The 20,335-nt window shown below is 37.4% G+C and overlaps 1 protein-coding gene across 10 annotated transcripts in view; it reads left to right on the top strand.

Annotated features, from left to right (window-relative positions):
* LOC127812692 (uncharacterized) overlaps positions 1 to 17,434 on the top strand; it is a 40,742-nt gene extending 23,308 nt beyond the window's left edge. For 6 of the 10 annotated variants that reach the window (XM_052353204.1, XM_052353208.1, XM_052353202.1 and 3 more), the window contains 10 exons: positions 880 to 1,503; positions 1,601 to 1,858; positions 2,886 to 2,971; positions 3,158 to 3,684; positions 3,825 to 4,301; positions 4,409 to 4,895; positions 5,001 to 5,231; positions 5,319 to 5,443; positions 5,573 to 5,994; positions 16,778 to 17,434. In XM_052353204.1, coding sequence (XP_052209164.1) covers positions 1,030 to 1,503; positions 1,601 to 1,858; positions 2,886 to 2,971; positions 3,158 to 3,684; positions 3,825 to 4,301; positions 4,409 to 4,895; positions 5,001 to 5,231; positions 5,319 to 5,443; positions 5,573 to 5,994; positions 16,778 to 17,203 — 3,513 coding nt within the window. In that variant the 5' untranslated portion in view covers positions 880 to 1,029 and the 3' untranslated portion in view covers positions 17,204 to 17,434. Of the gene's footprint in view, positions 1 to 860; positions 1,504 to 1,600; positions 1,859 to 2,885; positions 2,972 to 3,157; positions 3,685 to 3,824; positions 4,302 to 4,408; positions 4,896 to 5,000; positions 5,232 to 5,318; positions 5,444 to 5,572; positions 5,995 to 16,777 lie in introns of all 10 variants that reach the window. The other 4 variants (XM_052353206.1, XM_052353209.1, XM_052353210.1 and 1 more) reach the window with 3 other exon arrangements.
* The last annotated feature ends 2,901 nt before the right edge of the window (positions 17,435 to 20,335 follow it).

Here is a 20,335-nt window from a genome sequence, read left to right on the forward strand (position 1 = left end):
AATAATATTTTTTTTTTCTAAATCCATGTTCAAAAATAGATTTAAAAAGAGTTGAAAAGTAGAAATAATTATTGTTGGAATTACAATAATTTCACCTAGATAATTAAAAATAGCCAAAACGTATTTTCATAATAGATAATAAAATATAAAATTAAATAAAATAATTTAAAAATTGGTGAAAGGAATTGTATTAGTTAATAAAATATATAGAGAGAGAGAGAAATTTAAATTTTAAAAATCAATTAAAGGAATAATGTCATTTAAATTTTAAAAATTGTCAAAACATATAACAATTTAAAAATATATTAAATAATATTAATTATAAGACTTAAATAAATAAGTTCTTTTAATAAATTTAAATCTTTAAAATACATTAAATGACATTAACTATCCTACAAGGGGCATATAGGTAATTGAGGCTTATCTTGAAAGAGTCAGATAAATTAATCTAAGGGGGGATGTCAGATAAATTTATCTTGAAAGGGGGAGATAAGAGGTCATGTGAGGGATTTTTCAGAAATGGTCAAATAAGTTTAACAAACACGTTGGAAAGGCCAAACATCCGGAATGCTTCCCATATCTGATCTTTTCACCCTCTTATCTTGGTTAACAAACACCCTCTTAGAGTATAGGTTAAATTAGAAAGTTAAGAGTGGTAAGTATTTTGGTTAGATTTTATATCAAAAATTTTGTTTAGGGGAGTTTCAAATATTGAAAAAACTCATTGAATTTGGCACTATTGATCTTCCTTTCGTCCTTCATTCCATATTTCCATTCTACTATTCCTGTTTTGTTCTCAGTTGTCATTGTCTCTTATAGATTTTTAACTTTAGTTATGAATAAATAGTATTTTCCTACAGTTATTTCGATGATTTTCAGATTTTGTAACTCGGAATATCCTGGACTGGAAATATATCTAAACGGCATTTTAGAAGTGGAAACCTCATGGAAGTGCTGAATCTGGGACATACAGTGCTCTGTGCCACTTAAAGCTCATCTGGTATATATTTCATTCCAGCCGTTATACCAATGGCAATGAAGTCTGACAACATATCAGGTGAATTATGTCATGAAAGGGCAACTTACCCATGTTTATTTAAGGATGCTAGTTCGCCATCTCTTCTTAATGTTCATTTAAGTCAAGATTCATCAGTGGGAAGTGCAGAATATGGAGCTACTCCTAGGGTTTCTGGAGCTTCACAAGGAATATCAATGTTGAAGGTAGGTGACAGTCAAGCTGCTGCAGGACACCAGGGTTTTCTAGAATCAGAATTTGTTGGTGGTGATAAAACCTTTTCAAGCCAGCATGAGATACAGAAATTTTCAGAATGCAATGGTGATAATTTGTCATGCATCAGTGGAGCAGAAAGTCTGAGCATAAGTGGTGATAACAGGTGTATTGTAGACAGGAAGAATGTATCATGTAGCTCAGATTCTATTAGTAGTTTTCTTCCAGGAGGATTGGAGAAGACAGTTGATGTTCAATTAGGTGCTTGTTCCCAGGTCAGTAGCTAATATGATGTGGGTGGTGGAAGTAATGCTCTTGTGGGCCTGCTAAGTGTACTAATGAAACCTCACTACAACTCCTGTTGCTTTCCAGGGAAATCTTTCTCAGTGCATCAGGGAACAAGAGGAATCTTCTTCAAGAGTGGCATCCATTATTCCAGATGGAAGCAAACAAAATTCCCTTTACGATAACTCCAAAACTGAAGTAAAGGAGCGAGATCCTGCAATTGAAGTGGAGAAGCTCTTGGACCATCATCAAAATTTGCTGTCTCATCAATTGCACAATGTTCAGGGATCAGCGGAGCAAACTCAGACTGTCAACTGTAGTGATGAAGATGATCTTTTGGAAGATGTATGTATTACTCTCTTCTTGATTTATTCTTAAAGATGATGTCAACTGTAGTGATGAAGATGATCTTATGGAAGATGTGTGTATTACTCTCTTCTTGATTTATTCTTAAAGATTCTAAGTTGTGATACTACTTTTATAGCTTTGACAACATATCCATTAAGAGCGCCATTAATTTATCTGTGCACATGCATCATACAAATTAATAAGGGCTGGCATTCACAGCAATTGTAAGGTTTCTCATTTGTGATTGAAAGGTCATGCATTCAAGTTATGGAAATAGTCTCTTTGCATAACAAGGGTAGGTTGGGTACAATGGGGGAGCCTCAAGCACTTTTTACGCATGTTAACAACAATGTCAAGCCAATCTTCAAAAGAAAAAAATGTCAGTATTTCTGGAAACTTTTTAATGATTTCATGACTACACCTTGTATCATTCATCAGGCTGCTTGCTCCCACACTCCAGTACCAAATAGAGTAGTTAGGTGGGAAAATCAGCACGTTGTGAAATAGCACTTTGTTTATTATTTCATGGTGCATGTTGTTCGTGCATGTTCCTGAAATTTTGATTTCTTTCACTTGATTAAAAAGTATACAGTCTTTGGTTCTTAAAGAGCAGTCTCCCTGTTCTGTTTTGTGAGTTTACCTTACATTAACTCAATCTCACACACTTATGAAAAATCTTTAAATCCAGTTTTTGAGTCATCACATTCACCAAGTATTGAGTCTTGCATCACATTCTCCTAGCTTATGATGTCTGTCCAATCCTATTTATTTTGTCTTTGCACTTACTTAGTAACAACAATATAAAGAACATCTTAGATTTTTAATGATTTTCTGTCCACACTTAATTGTGTTGGTCAGTTTGTAACTTAAGGAATTATTATTTTATTGCATGTTCGTTTTTGGATGTGGCATGCCATCAGATGTTTCATCTATTCTCGCTTTTCCTAGACTTTACTTTCTCTTTGCAATTATACTTATGTTTCTTTGGGTAAAACATTGCTTACTGGTTCCGATGGTGGAACAGGTAAAAGTTTGTGATATCTGTGGCGATGCTGGTCGAGAAGAGTTACTTGCTACTTGTAGCAAATGCACTGATGGGGCAGAGCACATGTAAGTTGTATTTGGTTAGCACTTTACAACCCTTCCCCATATCACCTAAGGGCAAAAGAAAAAAGGCCCACAGATGCAATTCAGTACTTTTACTATTTTTTATTGCAATAATGCCTTTGATGTATTCTCTTATATTTCGAATAACAGGAATTGACATAATTTTATTTTATTTTATTTTTCAATCAGTTACTGCATGCGTGTGAAGCTGGAAAAAGTTCCTGAACGCTCTTGGATATGTGAAGATTGCATGCTTCAGGAAGACAGTGGGAAACAGAAGCAAAATGTATTTCCAAAAGTGATGAGGACTCCACAAGATTCGTCCTCAAATGAAATGCATCAAAATGCTGGAAATGCAAATACAAATGTTAGAGAATTGGATACTAAAGGTCCAGTACTTAAGAAAAGGGGACGAGAAGATAGTTCTAATCCCATATGTGCTAAGATACCCATGGGCAACTTGGAATCTGACACCATTGTGAAAAAAAGGGCTCTTGATTCTAGGTTTCAATCCCCAAGCAAGTCCAGCCTCTCCAGGGAAGTTCTTTTTTCTCAAACTCCACGTAAAATCTTGGATAATGCGAAAGTTAAACCAGACTGCAAGGCATCTATTTCAGGCAGTTACACTTTCAATGCTGGTCAGAGAAATGCATGCTCGTCAAAGTTTTCCAGGTTCCAATCACCCAAATCACGAACAGATTTTCAAATTTCACAGGGTAACTTTTCTTGCGTAACTTCTGCTCTGTAAAAGTTGTTCCATTTTATTGATCTTGGAAGTTCTGTGTTCATTAGGGTGCTTTTTTTCCTCCATGTTTGGTTTATAATTTTGTAACTACTTATTTGTTTCCTCAAACAGGTGTTCTCACCAAGTCCAACTCATTCAACATTTCAAGCTCAGTCCAATCACAAGCCAAACATATAATTGGAAAACGGAAATTTTCTCATGAAACAGCTTGCACTGACAAGAGAAAGCATCGCATTGTCAGACTGTTGAGTAAATCATCGTCATTTAGCAATGACAACGCTGGTCGCTCAAAGGCTTCTGATTCAAATATTACAATGCTTTCTTCAAATATTTTTCATAGTAATCATTTGAAGAGATCCGCCTATGCTGAAGAACATAATTTAACTCAAAGAAAGTGTGAAGCCAAATTAGATAACTCTAAAGTTAGTTCACCAATGTCTGCTTCTCGTATTTGTGCAACGAGAATTGATGAAAGAATTGCATCACATGACAGAACTATGTCTTCACATTCCTCTGGAACCAAATGTCATCTGAAGGCTGTGCATCATCTTGCTCATGAAGGCCCCAGATATCTCAATAATAATCAAGGTAACTCTTTATTCATATAATTTTTTTCAATCCTTTTCTGTTATAGCTCTATTTTGTATTCCTTTATATGTGTGTTTGCTCTGATTGTTCATCTTTTTGGTGGATAGCTGACACTGATGTGGGGAAGACTCGGCATTCATGTTCATCTGAAATGGTTGGAAACCCATCCTCTCCTACAAAATCTGTCAGCTCTCATGAAATGAAGTCAAATTTAGTTATTGATAAAGATTGCGTTGGATTGGCTGCTTCAGTAACTGCTGGTAGACATCGCAATAGTTCTATTTCAGTTCAGCAAAATTCAATACCTCATCCCATAGCATCTTGCAAGCAGGGCAGAACAGCCCAAAAGACTTCTTCTTTCATCTCTGTTAGGCAGCACACCTCAGCTGGTAATGCAACGGGACATGCTCATGAATTTCCAAATATTGGTGAAGCAACAGAAACTTGTCCAACGAATCCTCAAACTTCTGCTCTAGATGTAGGAAATCTGAAAGAAGAAAAGGAAAGTAATGATAAGTATTATAGACCAATATTTGACAATCAAACTGATCCATCTAGCACTTTGGCCATTCCAGAGTTTGATTACGTTTGGAAGTATGATGTCCTCCTTTCTTTTGTATTTTATTTACTATTTGTGGTGTAAGTATTCTTGTGCTTTAATAGAATTTCTAATAGGCAAGGCACTGGCATGTCATGCAGAGGTGTATTTAAAATCCATAGTAGTGGGAGATTCCCCAGTTTCTGTTATGGGGTTCAAGCCCACTTATCTACCTTTGCATCACCTAGAGTACCTGAACTAGTGAAAAAGTTTCCTGGTGAAATCCCTTTGAAGGAAGTTTCTCGTCTAACCGTGTGGCCTAACCAGTTCCTGGTGAATTATCCCAAAGAAGACAGCATTGGGGTTTATTTCTTTTCAGAAGATGTAGTGAGGTTTGTTTTCACATATACTTCTTCTTAATGCTCATTCGGTTTGTGAATGGGCCTTTGTTTGACCTTTTGACACACTTTTTCAAGCAGCTATGAGGGCAGCTATAGGAACTTGACAGAGTGCATGATCAATTATGATTTAGCTCTTAAAGGAGATGTTGATGGAGTTGATCTACTGATATTCTCATCCAACTTGCTTCCTGAAAATTCCCAGCGTAATAAATGTTCTTCCATTTTCTGTTTAACTTATCACAATTAGATTGGTCTATGCAACTGTATGTCAAAAACCAACGTTTTCAAGGATGCACTATCTTTGTTTTAATTGTATGTTATGTTTATTGTAGGTTGGAATAAGTTATTTTACTTGTGGGGTGTATTTAGGAGGAGGGTTGGCACTAATGAATGCATGCCTACTTCTTATGAGAAACCATTTATCCCTGGTATAAAAAGCAATGTTTGTTCAGAAGAAAACTGTTCGGTCTACAAAATTACTGGGATCTCAAGCATGACCTCTGGGCAATCAGGAGAATGTTTGTTTCCATCTAGGCTATTTTCTAATGCCCAGGAGTCATCTACTGTGATTCATCCCCAGGAGTTGCCATCTGCTTCTTCTAATAGAAAGAATTGGAATTATGGACATCAACCATCTTATGATGAGCAAAAGCATGGCCATTCTCAAAGAGAACTTCTTCGTCAACCAAATACAGATGATATTATCACTTCAAAGCAGCCATGCAGGGATGCTGAATATGCTCTCACCTCACTGGTAACTACATTTTTAAGTGTATATGTTTTCATGATGCATTTCTTGTTTTTCATACATAATGATTATTGTTTTAAAAATTGTACATTGTATTGATTGCAATGTTTTTATGTGTGAATTTATATGTTTTTGCCCCAAATAATTTGTTGACTATTTCATTTTACTTTTGTTAACATACATGTTCTAATGGTATGTGATTGATGAAATAATGTCAATATGTTAAATGATGATCAAATTTATGAATGGTGAAATCTTTCATGTTGGTTAATTTTTGTAGTTTTTTGTACTTTGCAGATTTTATTTTTATAGACATAGTTAACAATAAATATAAATGTTTTTGTTTCTCGGTTGTGTTTGTATTCTATTCTTTTTGTTTCCTTCTTCTTTTCTCTCTATAAATCACCATATCTCATACTTGTACTTGTTCCTGTGAAAGCCTAGAGTTCATTTTATAAACCAATACTCCTTACCCATACAATCCTAGAGTTTGATTTTGTTTTGGGTTTCCATTTTTATTTTATATATGTAAGTTTAATCAAGGTAAAAGTTAATTATATGTGTTGAGGGAAAGTTTGGCATGAATGGATTGCCTGATATATGATTTTTTTTTCCTGATTACTGTCATGACCCTAGGGTTTCAGTAGAGAATTAGGGCCAATTTTAGGAAGAATTAGGGCAGAATTTGAGAAAGGGGGGGAAACAGAAAGAGGTGGAAGAACATGGAGATTGAGAGAGAATAGAGGAAGAATCAGAAGGGAGAAAGAGAGGAAGAGAAGCTGAGGGGGAGAAGACACAGGTCTGAGAAGGAGAGAGTTTGGAGAGAGAAAAACAAATGTTTCAATTGATATTTTATGGATATCCAACTACAACAGCCTTAGTAGCTTTATATAGCTACTTCAATAGCTTAACAGAAGTAAAATAACTACCCTAACAACTCAACAGAATTAAGTACTCCTGAGGAATAATCTGCTACACTCGACCCTACCGTAATCTCTTATACATCCTAGGGTCTTGACATTTCCCCTGCCTTGAAATATTTCTTGTTCTCAATAAATGCAAGACCTGACAATACAACTCTTACGAAGATGGAGTAGCAGTGTTGTAACAGCTTCGGGACACTATAGCTTCCCAGTCCTGGCACTTTTCCTTTTCTTCCATAACTTGGTTGGAGCAATCTTGAAAACCTTATGTAAACCCAACAATTTGTCAATAGCTTCCATGTAAACCTGAACCAACCACTCTCTAGTTGTCATAGTTAGCAGCTGAAACCTACCAACCGCTGTTCACATAATTTTCCCCATCACCTCTCCTTCAATGTTGGTTGTTTGGAGTCTAGAGGAATGACTAATTGTGTCTGTGGCTTCCTTTAACAGTTCATCACCATCTAGTACAAATAAGGATGTTAAACAAGCATGCGTAGCTACAGTTAACGGCTTCTGGACAGGCCAACTGCCATCTTCTAGTGCAAAAATATCTGCAATAACCCTTATATGCAGCAATGGAGAAATGTGGGCTCGCCTTGGGTACTCAAACAAAAACTGTCTGTGAGCATCAGAACTAGGAGCTGCCACAACACTGATCCCAGTCATCGGTCCATCCTTCAATACAGTAGACAAAAATTCGAATTGGCCAATTGGAATAAGAACCAACAAAGCAACAGGAGCTTTGTTCTCCACCGCAAAACTTTTGGCTTCTTTAGCTATTTCCCTTAGTTAAAATCTTGTTAGAGATTTATTTGCTGAAGCATGCTCTTTTGCAGCTCCAAAACAGTATTTTGCTTTACTAACACAAAACACCAAAGCCCTCCTTGAGAAATTGAATTGTCCAACTTATGCAAAACCTCGTTTCCAATCGTAAAGCTTGCTTCAGTTCTTTTTTGTAGTTGTCCTCCAATTACATGTTGTCCCCATACTTCCTTATCAAATCCACACACCTTCACAATATTAGAAGATATCTCAGCTGGGGATGAACTTCTGCAGCTTAAAGAAGTGATTTTTACTTTGAAATTTGAATCTGCTCCTCAAGGAGAGATTTCTTGTATAGATCAAAACGAACAAGAGACCTCCTTGCAGCCTCCTCCTAGACTAAAAGCAAAGGAGCCATAGGCATAAGAACAATATTTTGAGGACCTTCTTTACCATAACCATTCCTTCCAAGGTCTCAATCTAGGATATTAACCAGTCCCTCAGATAATGGACTCGACACTAGGGATGATGTAATAAACTTTGTTTTCTCTGCCACTTCGCCTAACAACTTCTTATTTCCCTCTTGGAACCACTCGCTAGGCACATTATTAGGCTTGGCAATTGCAACCGATTCCTTCGCATCACTGCCTGTCAATTGTTCATTGCAAAAGACCGAATCAATTTCAACTTCAGAAGATCCAATTGTTTTTATCTCCGTCTTTGAAAGTTCTCCATTATTTGTTTTCAATTTTGGGAATTGATTGGCTGAATTAGTCACCTCTTGATCCAAACCTTCGATAATATCATCTCGAATACCCTTTTCATGAACTTCTTTTTCAAATGAATTAGATTGTTCCTTTGTACTTGCTATCCAAACACCCTGATCGTTATAGTTTCCCTCTAGATAATGTTTTTCATTGCCAATATCATTTCTGATATTACAGTCATCCTTCTTGTCAATACTGCCAAAATCAAAATACTTCTTCTTTTGCCCAAAATCTAAAGTTGCCCAAAATCTAAAGTAAGCAGTGAATCATTTCCCCATAATCTTGACTTCTCCTTAGACTACTTCATTTTAAGGAACTCTTGAGATTGTAATGCTTCATTAACAACATCCTTCTTATTACTGTTTTCTTCCTTAGACGTTCCAAAGTCCTTTTTCATTAATATAGTTTCACATCTCTAAGTTGAACTCTGAGATTTGACAATGGAGTTTTGATTCCATGGATTGTTCTTGGAATAAGCCCCAACCAAAATAGGATCTGATCCATTTCTTCAGGGAGAGTAAGGATTTCCACCAATCACCGGATTTGGTCACTTATACTAATTGGATCAACATATTCTTTAGAAAGCAAGCAAGCAGGTAGTCTAACTTAATTTTATCTAGCCAAAATTATCAAGAAATTCTACATTTGATTGCAGATCTCTCGAATCTGGCTGATCATTGTCACGGTTCTAGGCAACAGTGACAATGAGCTAACCTGGGCTCGGTGGTTTAGGAAGAAAATGACAATAGGGAGTTGAGTAAGAAGGTAGAAAGAACAGAGGGTTAGAGAGAATTGAGAGATGCGAGGGAGAGATAGAGAGAAACAGAATGATTTTGTATTCAATCTTTTCATATCCTTCTCCCGTGGAATGGGAGTAGTACATATAGGCGCACAAGGTGGGAGTAGATGCAGCGGATCCTTCCCTCCCCAACGGTTATAACAGAATGTTTTGTCTTTTCCTAAGGCCTTTACACGTGGCCTCCTATAGCTAACAGAATCTGTTAGCTAGAATATAACTATTAGCTGGAATATAAATGCAATAATGAAAATACAGCAGAACATAATTAAACAAACAGAAATGAGACTGAAGTTCAATGTAAAATTGGCCATAGCCGTGACAATCATCTCCTCACGCATGTGGGAGAACGTGTGATTCAACTTTTGATCTATCACCTTGTCAATGGCTCCTACTTATCTGCACGTCTGACATGACTGCAGTCACCTACTGAAGCTGCTCCTCCATCTACTTCATTTTTGTTCCATCTGCCATAATTTCTTATGTCCGATTAATCGTCGAAGGCCAAGATTCGAAGCTCTGACAATTCAATCTCAATCGCTGGTGATCGCGATCACCGGAATTTCACCACTAATTTCCTTTCTCATAGCCTACTGCAATCGCCTAGTGCTAGAAAATCTCCTAAATCTATTTCGCCTTCCTAGATCGACTGTAAAAATGTCTTTAATCTCCGTCAAAACCACCTGCAATTTTCGAGCTGAGAATTGCTTCTTTCAATTAGGATCAATCTTTGATTTCAACAGTCGAGACCAATCAAACTTGCTGGAATGCTTGAATTCACTGGCTCACCGGAATTTGTTGCTCAACCAATTCTGCTGAGAGTCATCGGAATTTCACCTGACGCTACTTGTTGTCGAGTTTGCCTTACTAACGGTACACTACAACAGCCTCGTAAAACAGCCCAAAATCCATCTGTTGTTCCGCTTCTACGAGTCTATAGGACTTCCAATCGAAGTTGCCTTGCCTGCTTGTCTGCAAATTATGATTAGCTGAAATTGCTTTAGGAGTCGTCGGAACGGCCTGGCCAAGTCGTTTTCACATGCCTTCACAATCTAGACCTTAATCACTGCAAAACAAACTTCCAGATTCTTAGTCGAGAATTCCTCTATCGGAATCACTGAAATTGATTTAACTTGCAAAATTTGAACACAAACTGCCGAAATTCACAACTTGAACGGTCGTCTCTCTTCAAATTGAATCAAACCACAGCCGAGGATTGCCTGCTCTGATACCAAATTGTCATGACCCTAGGGTTTCAACAGAGAATTAGGGCCAATTTTAGGAAGAATTAGGATAGCATTTGAGAAATAGAGTGAGAAACAGACAGAGGCAGAAGTACAGGGAGGTCGAGAGAGAGAATGGAGGAAGAATCAGAAGGGAGAAAGAGAGGGAGAGAAGCTGAGGGGGAGAAGAGACAGGTCTGAGAACGAGAGAGAGTTTGGAGAGAGAAAAAAAATAGATTTTTGAATTGATATTTCTGGATATCCAACTACAACAGCCCTAGTGGCTTTATATAGCTACTTCAACAGCTTAACAGAAGTAAAATAATTACCCTAATAACTCAACAGAATTAACTACTCCTGAGGAATAATTTGCTACACTCAATCCTACCGTAATCTCTTATACATTCTAGGGTCCTACATTTACTTATTTCTTCTTTATCCTATGTGTATATACTATATTCTTCAATTGATTATTCCCACCTGGAAGTAAGATGCATTACAATGACCATATCAAAGATATGTTGTAGATAAAGATGATTGGCAAGCTAGAATCCATGTAACAGACCAAGGCTTGATATATTGTTGTTAGCAAAGTTAAACATAAATGTGGAGCTTTATTTTGTCTGAATATGAAGAGTGGTGGTGGGAAGGAACCAAGAAAAAAAAAGGGGGGGGGGGGGGGGGGGGAAATGGTAGTACAGCTGCAAATTTTATATTCAGACAAGTAGTAGATTGTGCCAGTGTATAATCATCTAGGAACAGGCGGTAACAACACGAAGAAAGATTCAAGTATATGAAATAAGGATCATAACTGGGCAACTTTGACCTGATTGAGGTATGGCAAGCAGGACAATAATTAATATGGGAATAGCTCAATATGAGACAAGTAGGTACACAGTCCTGATTGGCTTGCAGCAATAGCCATGCAGGTGGTCTATGCTAAGTATTGGCTTTCATTTCCTTGCTTGTTAGATAATATAACTACAACAATCACAAACTGTAAGCCACTAGTTCGGGTTGGCTACATGAGTTTGGATTACCAACATCTCAATCCATGGTTTCCTTCTATACGGTCATTACACCCCATGTACTGTTTAAGGGTTGGATAATCAAAATGAAATAGTTGGAATTATTTGGGGAATGGTTCCACATGCATTCTGTCAAGCCCTTGAATTAAGGCTGACCAATTACAGTAATTACACAGAAATGTAAGAACGAAAGGGAGAGATAGAAAGAGAGAGGGGGGGATAGAAAGTTAGAGAGAGAGACAAAGAAAAGGGACAGATTGTTTATTCCTTCCATAAACTCCCCCAATTTGCCGTAGGTCTCTTTTAAAGAGCCTCTAGGCACATCACAACCAACTAACTACTCTAACGACCCTGTTAACTGTTTATCAAGAGTTAGTTATTCTTGCCTAATCTTTAAACTTCTTAGGTTAGCCCTAACAGCCTATACACCATGGATTTCCCCCCAATTACAATCATATTCCTAGGGTCGTGACAATCCCCACCCCTTCAAACAATTCTTGTCCCCAAGAATTGAAACAAAAGCTATGGTTCAACCAATCCCTACCTTTAATACTCGCTGTCTCCTTCTCTCCTTCTTACTATTTTGCTTTTCCCCTTTGAGTAGTATAAGTGTAGTAGTGTTCACAGCCTCTAGCTGTTCCACCGCTGCCTCAGCCTTTCCTTCAAACACTTCAGTCTGTATAGACTGCAACTGTGATTCCTTCCCAACAATCACTTTGCACTCACCTATTTTCTCATGGGAAACATCCTCTTCTTCTTCTTCCTTTTCTCCATCCTTTCCTTCAAACACTTCAGTCTGTATAGACTGCAACTGTGATTCCTTCCCAACAATCACCTTGCACTCACCTATTTTCTCATGGGAAACATCCTCTTCTTCTTCTTCTTCCTTTTCCCCATCATAACCCTCCATATTCATCAACCGCCTCTTACATTGATGGTCGAGGCCATATTTGTCTCAACACCTAAAGCATAGCCCTAGTTGTCTCCTCAGCTCTATCATATTACCCTTACTGCCATTATTATAGGAAGGTGCTTTGGCTGCATCTTGATTAGGCCCTGTAAGCAAAAGCCTAGAGTTACCACCCCCGTACTGCCCGGCCAATAAACTCGACTCGTAGGGAACATTATGCTTATTAAAAATGGCTTCTAATGTCAGCTCTTGTGGTCTAGCTTTTTTTTGCCACTTGCCTCACTGATGTAGGCATCACCATCTTTACTGTGGGTCGTAATTCTTCCCTCAATCCGCTAATGAAGCTGAACACTAAATATTGTTCAATGAGTCCCAACTGCACTGTGTTCACCATGGACCTCAATTCCTCAAATCGGGCTTGGTACTCCACTATGATCCCTTCTTGCTTCAATTTTTTGAATTCGTTTACTACATCCACCATACTTTTCTCCCCAAAACACTCATATAACCCTTTAGCAAATTCTGTCCAACTTCCTTGCATTCCCTCTCTTGAACCCACCCTTGATACCAAGAGTCTGCTATATCATTCAAGAAAGCCGCAGTCAAATTGATCGCTCTTCTAAAATTCGATAAAACTGAAAAAATCTCTCACATCTCCTTACCCATCACCTTGGCTTCTTCCCCTCAAACATAGGAATCTCCAATCTTGGTGTAAGGGTATGGGTTTGATTAAAAGGTTGTGGATTCCTCACCTGATTTTCTTAAATTGTAGCCTAATCCACTTCTTCAAGAACCCCTTGCGTCCCTAAACAATTGCCCTGATACGATAAAATCGGATTAGATGGCTGTCTTGGTGGGAATTCTGGTGACAACTGAAATTAGGGCAGAGAGGACAATAGGTTTAGCATTTTGTTAATCCTTTGCCCCTGTTGCTCCACCATTTCTTGACACCTTTTAATAGCTTCTCGTTACTTCTCTTTTGTAGCCTGCATGGCTTCCTTCCATTTCACTAAATCCTCACGAGTTTGGCGCATGGTATCTTGGTGTGGGTCATACCGAATTCCATGGCCTCCAACCTAATCTCTAGTTGCTTCAATCTTGTACCTTCTGCCATTCCGCCTTGACCCTCAATCATGACGTCTCTCGAAATTGATTGTTCTACCTGGTTCGAGTCTGAACAGCCATTCCCAGCTCCAACCAAAGTCGTTTCTTGAACCTACTCCTACTTCGCGTTCGTCTTCTTGAACTTGCTCCTATTTTGCCTTCAAGATTTGACCCAATTTCAGCCTCATGAATCCCTCTCCAATTATGATCGCCCTGGTCTACCCACACTACCTTGATGTGAGTTCAGTCCACGTCTGTGGAAATTTTGTTCCAATTTCGCATTCAATTCTGACCCAAGCTTGTCAAAATTGACTTGGGTGTTAAACGTAGTTGACACCCACGACGTTTGCACCAAGAATAGATTGACCCATCAGCCCCGTCTATTCCTTCATGTCAACTGTTTCCCTAGTACGCTCCAATGACCCAAACTGATTGACTTCTTCGCCGACTACCTAAAACTTCAGCTCTGATACCACTTTGTCAAGCCCTTGAATCAAGGCTGATCAATTACAATAATTACACTAAAATGCAAGAATGAGAGGGAGAGATAGAAAGTTAGAAAGAGAGAGAGAGAGAAAAGGGACAGATCATTTATTCCTTCCATAATCTCCCCAATTTGCCGTAGGTATCTTTTAAAGAGCCTCTAGCCACATCACAACCAACTAACTACTCTAACAGTCCTGCTAACTATTTATACAAGAGTTAGTTATTCCCGCCTAACCTCTAAACTTCTTCAGTTAGCCCTAACAGCCTATACACCGTGGATTTCCCTTCAATTACAATCATTTTTCTCCAATTACAATCATATCCCTTGGTTCGTGACGCATTCATATGAAATTAGTTGTTTATCCCCCAGCCCTTGCCCCAATATTCCACCACCACGTTGGTGAAGTGTGAAAATAACCAAGATTAAAGTAATGGCAACTTATGCTGATAGTTGAACATAAACAAAAATCATGGGGGAAAGAAAACAATGTAGATGTATTTGCACATATATTACATTTTTAGAAGTTTCAGGGTTTTGTTTTGAATTAGTTTTGATAATTGCAATGTGAATATGAATGGAGGTGTAGAGATTTGTGTATCTTTTTGATGTCCTGGTGTTTGATCACAAGAAAATACTGAGGTGTAAAGTATAACTTGGCATTGTGTAGTATTATTCTGGGTGAGGCTAGATGCATAGGATGCTGCTTGCATATGTTGTAAGGCACAAGTCGGTGCTGTGAATGTTATCTTGTGATGAGCATAGTTCATCTGAATAATCAAAGTATCAAATGTGGAATTTCTCTAATGATTCCTTATTGCTGGCATAGCAGGGATCACAGAAACCTTACTTCAACAAGTTTTCTTGTTGGACAATTTTAGTGTTTAACCAAATATGATACTTGAGCTAAGGCTTAAATTGGTAATATTTTTTACATCTCCCTCCAGGAGCTCAGCTACCATAAATGCTCCCATTTAGATTGAATTGGCGGCAGCAGAAAATAACTTCTGAATTCACCTAACCGCCGATTGTGTTGCACTGTTTTTCAAGGAAAGTCAGAAGGCCAATGGGTTACTGGATGGGGAAAAGGGTATATCCTTATTAAAGGAGGCTTAATTGTGAACTGCTACCGTTATGTTTTTTTACTTATCATTTAGTGACTAAAATGGTAATATAGTCAGAAAGAATATGGAAAATTGAATATTGCAATATACTTTGGTCAATCTCATGAAGTAGTGGACACCATAAAACGTATGGTTAAGAGTGTATCCTAGAAAACTTTTTCTAGGAGGAAGTTGGGTAAGACTGATGATACAGAAGTTGTATGGAAAATACAATATTTTTGCTTGGGAAGCTTGAACTAACCACACAGTTGACAAGAAGAGGCAGAGAAGCCCCCACGGGCATGGTGTAGCAGTAAAGCACGAGGAAGATAACAGGAGAGCATCGGAGGTTTGAATCCTTGTGGCATCTTGGAAAGCAGAATTATTTCTGGAAGGCAAATCTCCCATGTAGAGGCAGAGTCATGGTGCGCCCTGTCGTCCTTCCGGGGGTCCCACCCGCACAACCTAAAGGTAGGGTCCACAGGGAGGATAACTGTTTTCTGAAAGTTCACTCCGAGTGTGTATAGGCTGTGACCGCATTCGGATTTACCTAGAGAACGAACCAAGGGGGAAGACCGCTCTCCCCAAGATTATTCGGGAGAAGCTCAGACACCTAGATTATCAAAAAAAAACAAGAAGAGGCAGAGAAGATGTAAGTACTCTGGTTGGTCTTATGCGTTGAAGCTGCAAGAAGGATTAGTCGAGTGGCAAAAGTTATTGGCAGAGGTTGAGAAAGGTCATGCTAACCCAAGATTTAAATTTTATGTGTTAGATTGGGCCTTGTATCAGTATAAAGGCAAAAGGTTATAGGAAAATTAAATACTAATCTGCGTTCTTGAAACACGTTGATATATTGAATCAGAATTCTAACATTTTGGTGCTCTTATACATTTAGCGTGCTTGTCCATTAAAGAAGTGTTTTGTGTCGCTAAAGCACTGTCAAAGGATAAAGAACAAGAGACCACAAACATAGGCGTCAATATTCTAAGTGATTTATTTTTATGTTTCATCATCTCAATTAATTTCCCAACTTTTGTAGTAAGAATGGAATAATGAGGGACTTGAAGAGTTCAATAATATATTATTCTGCTAATGCTTGTCTTCTTTTTAATTTTTCTCTTTTTTATGTGTTAGAATGTGTCCATTGGATTCTTGAAGTATAATTGCTTGATGTTCAAACTCCCAAGTTTACATTTTCATATTCTTTCGTTTTTAGAGAATAATGGCCCTCTTACCTGGGAAACTCATTGGGATGGCATTAGATATAATGGTCTTATAGCCAGACACGCCCATGAATAAAGATGATTTGAGAGTTAGAATCCATGTATCTGACTCCACCTAAGGGGGATCAAGGCTTGTGATGACAATGATGATAATGATTTTGTTTGTAGAGAGATGACTCGCAACAAGGGATACACTCAGTTTATGTTCAACATTGTTAAGATGGTCTCCTAGGTATGCTTTGGCCAGATGTTCAAAACTATTATTATCCTTAAATTATGAACATAAGAAATTTTTTTTTTAAAATAAAGTCGGAAGGTTCAATGAGTGGCATTAACAACACGGAATATACGGTTGGTTCTCTACAGCAGTCTGTGTGCTACATCCTCTCCATTTATAAGATATTTTCGTTGTGCTCGTGTTCTTATAAAATAAGTGGTAACTCGTACTTTGTTTCTGCTGCAGGAAGAACGTGGGCATCGTGAGAAAAGATGGAGAGACAACCAACCCAGTTCCCAAGTAAGCAATAATTCTCTAATTTTGGGCAGCGATGATAATAACTTGAGGGTCGCGAACAAGTATCCATTGTCAGTAAATGAGGATGAGGTCCATGACAAATTGGCTGTTCATTCAGAGAGGCAGGTGCTTTCATCCGATCATAAGGTTTCTAATGATGCCAGCTTTCTAGATCTTGGGCTTTCATTAGGAGTTAGTCAGCAATCCGGAAAAGAAAATCCAGAGTCCACCTTCAACAAGGCCATTGCTGAGAAAGTTAACCAAAGCAAGGATTGGGATTCAGTTGCAAGCAACAAAAACAACAATGGCAGCTATGGTAAACCCCCAGCTTTTCTTGAACTTTCGCTAGCTTTACCTTATTTCCATGGTCAGTGAAGATGCCTGGAATCATGATACAGTCATAAAGCAGCCCTTTACCAGTCCCTTCCAACAGTTTTACAGATAGTTGCGATATAAATTGATGTAAATGGTCCTTTACATAGATGATGCCGGTTTGGTTTCCCATTGAGAATAAAATTTTCATAGTCAAAGTTACTTTGAATCTTTTTCTCGGTATCTCTTAAGGTAGCCGCAGTAAAAAACTTGGAAGGTTTCCTTTCTTGTGGATGAGAAGCCGCAGTAGTGTATGTACTGGTTAAATTCACTCAACAGACGTAATAGCAGCCCACTAACTAGCTGCTGCACCAAGCAGACGTATATCAATCTGTGTTTAGGCTCCGTTTTGGGTAGATTTCTTGAGTTTTGGTGAGTGAAGAAGAATCTTGAGGCCGACATCATGTGGTCAATTAATGGATACGATCACGTTAAACAGAATGGGATCCATCTGAGTTAGCAGTAAGACCGTCTTTAAGGACAATGAAATAACGAACGGAGCACAGATATGTTGTCTCGTCAAATTAATGAATGAAACCAAACATATATATATATATATAGTCTTTGACTGCGCCAAAAGCAGCCAAAACGGTTTCAAGTCTGGCAAGGATATATATATATATATATATAGGATAGGACAAGATAGGCCTAGTAGTCTAGTACTAGGAGGAACAAACGACAAATCATGGACATGGCGGCTGGCTGGCCTTGTTGTTGAAACAGATAATATTTATTATTATAGGAAATTTTACGGAATCCAAAGCTATTGGTACTCTGTTGCAAAAGGTGTAATATATAAAGAGGAAGAAAAGCGTATTCGACACGCAAAGAATTTTTACTTTATAATTATGAGAAATTCCATTCAGAACCTAAAAATTTACTCTTCAAAATTCACGTTCCATCAAAATTTTCAATAATTTTAATATACCTCTTTTACTCCCACAACCCATAACAAACTCTCTTCTTCGATCACCTCTCATCCCCAATCATCACCTAAATATATAAATACACTCACGCATACTTATACATATATATATACACACAGCATGACCGCGGCCATGGCAACTGCGACCATGCAACCCAACGCGCACACACATATACACTCACACACTTATATAAATATATATAAACACACTCACACACACTTATATATATATACAAATTCAATGGCCGCGGCCATGGCAATCGTGGCCATGGAAACCCCCGCGCCTCGCAATGCGGTGATTTCTGCAATCCCCGCACCGCGAGGTGCGGGAGTTTTTGAAATCCCCGCACCTCGTGGTGCAAGGGTTTCAGCAACCCCCGCACCGCGAGGTGCGGAGATTTTAGAAATCTCCGCACCTCACGGTGCGGGGAATCAAGCCTTCCCCGACTGCTGGGAAGGCTTGATTAAATTTGTTTTATTTTATTTATTTTATTTTAATTAAATTTATTTTATTATAATAAAATAAAATAAAAAATAATATAAATAAATAAATTCTAAATATCTGTATTTTAAGTAATTATAAATTAATTAATTTTAAATTTTAAATCATTGTAATTAAGTGTTGAATTTTTAATACTTAAAAAAATTTAAAATTTATTTTATTGAATTACTTAAAAATATACATATCTAAAAATCCTATCATCATTTAAAATAATTTTTTTTAAATATATATATCTTTACCTAATTTAATAAGATAAATTTAAAAATCGTATCATCATTTAAAATATATTCTTTTTAAATATATGTAATTATAAAAAAAATATATTTTAAATGATTATAGAATTTTTAGATATGTATATCTTTAAGTAATTTAATAAGATAAATTAATTAATTTTAAATTCTTTTAAGTATTAAAAATTCAACACCATGATTTAAAATTTAAAATTAGTTAAATTATAATTACTTAAAATCCAGAAATTTAAAAATTATTTATTTGTATTATTTTATTATAATAAAAATTTTAATTAAAATAAAAATATAAAAAGTCTTCCCAACTGCTGGCAGTCGGGGAAACTTGGCTTTCCCAACTGCTGGCAGTCGGGGATTTCAACAATCCCCGCACCTCGCGGTACGGGGGTTGCTGAAACTCCCGCACCGCGAGATGCGGGAATTTCTGAAATCCCCGCACCTCGCGGTGCGGGAGTTGCTAAAAACCTCCGCACCGCGAGGTGCGAAGGTTTTCATGGCCGCGGCCATGCTTTTGTGTGTGTGAGTGTGTATATATATATGTGTGTGTGTATGAGTGTGTGTGTGTATATATATATATGTGTGTGTGTGTGGTGGGTTGCTGTGTGTATATATATATGTGTGTGTGTTTGTGTGTATATGATGTAGAAGGGAAAGAGAGATGCGAGATGATGGTCGGCAATGAGAGGTGATCGGAGAAGAGGGTTGGTTGTGGTCGTGGGGGGATAAAATAGGTATTTTAAAATTATTAGAAATTTTGATAGGACGTGGGTTATGAAGAGTAATTTTTCGGGTTCGCGATAGAATTTCCCTATAATTATATAACAACATATCTTTGATTTGTACAATACATTTCTTATTTTAACTGTATTAATTATTATTATTATTATTATACCTTTTAAAATTATATAAGGTACTTTTTTAGTAAGTGTCATATATATGTTATTCCGGCTATTTTTAACATCGGCGGATGCAATTAGTTGATCACGTCACAGTCTCTTACACACAAAAACAAGAGAGCTTTTCAATCCACATTTTTCTGCTGACTTTATGTGTATGGGATGGGTCCATGGATATGCATGCACCACAAGGAATGGTTTGCAGAGCTGGAATAACCTTTGAATGACGTGGATTATGCTATCTTTCACTAAGCAGGCCAATCCCCCCTTCCTGTGTCTCTCACAATCATGGGCCACATTCTATATTGTAAATAAATTAAAAGATACATATTTCAATCTGTTTTCATATCTCAGAGATCACTTGTGTTATGGAGGAGACATTGTTGGTACATGATTCTGTATAAAGATTTTGGGTAAGTATATAGTTTTTTATTATGCTTATTATTATGATTAAACAAGTCTCACTCACATGATTGTTTGAATTTTTTGTACAAAAATTCCGCTTGAGTAACTTTTCAACTTTATTTTCTTGATGGAATCAAAACTGGGAAAAGTGGCTCCCCA

This window comes from Diospyros lotus, chromosome 11 (assembly GCF_014633365.1).
Source record: "Diospyros lotus cultivar Yz01 chromosome 11, ASM1463336v1, whole genome shotgun sequence".
In the NCBI taxonomy this organism is placed as follows: Eukaryota; Viridiplantae; Streptophyta; class Magnoliopsida; order Ericales; family Ebenaceae; genus Diospyros; species Diospyros lotus.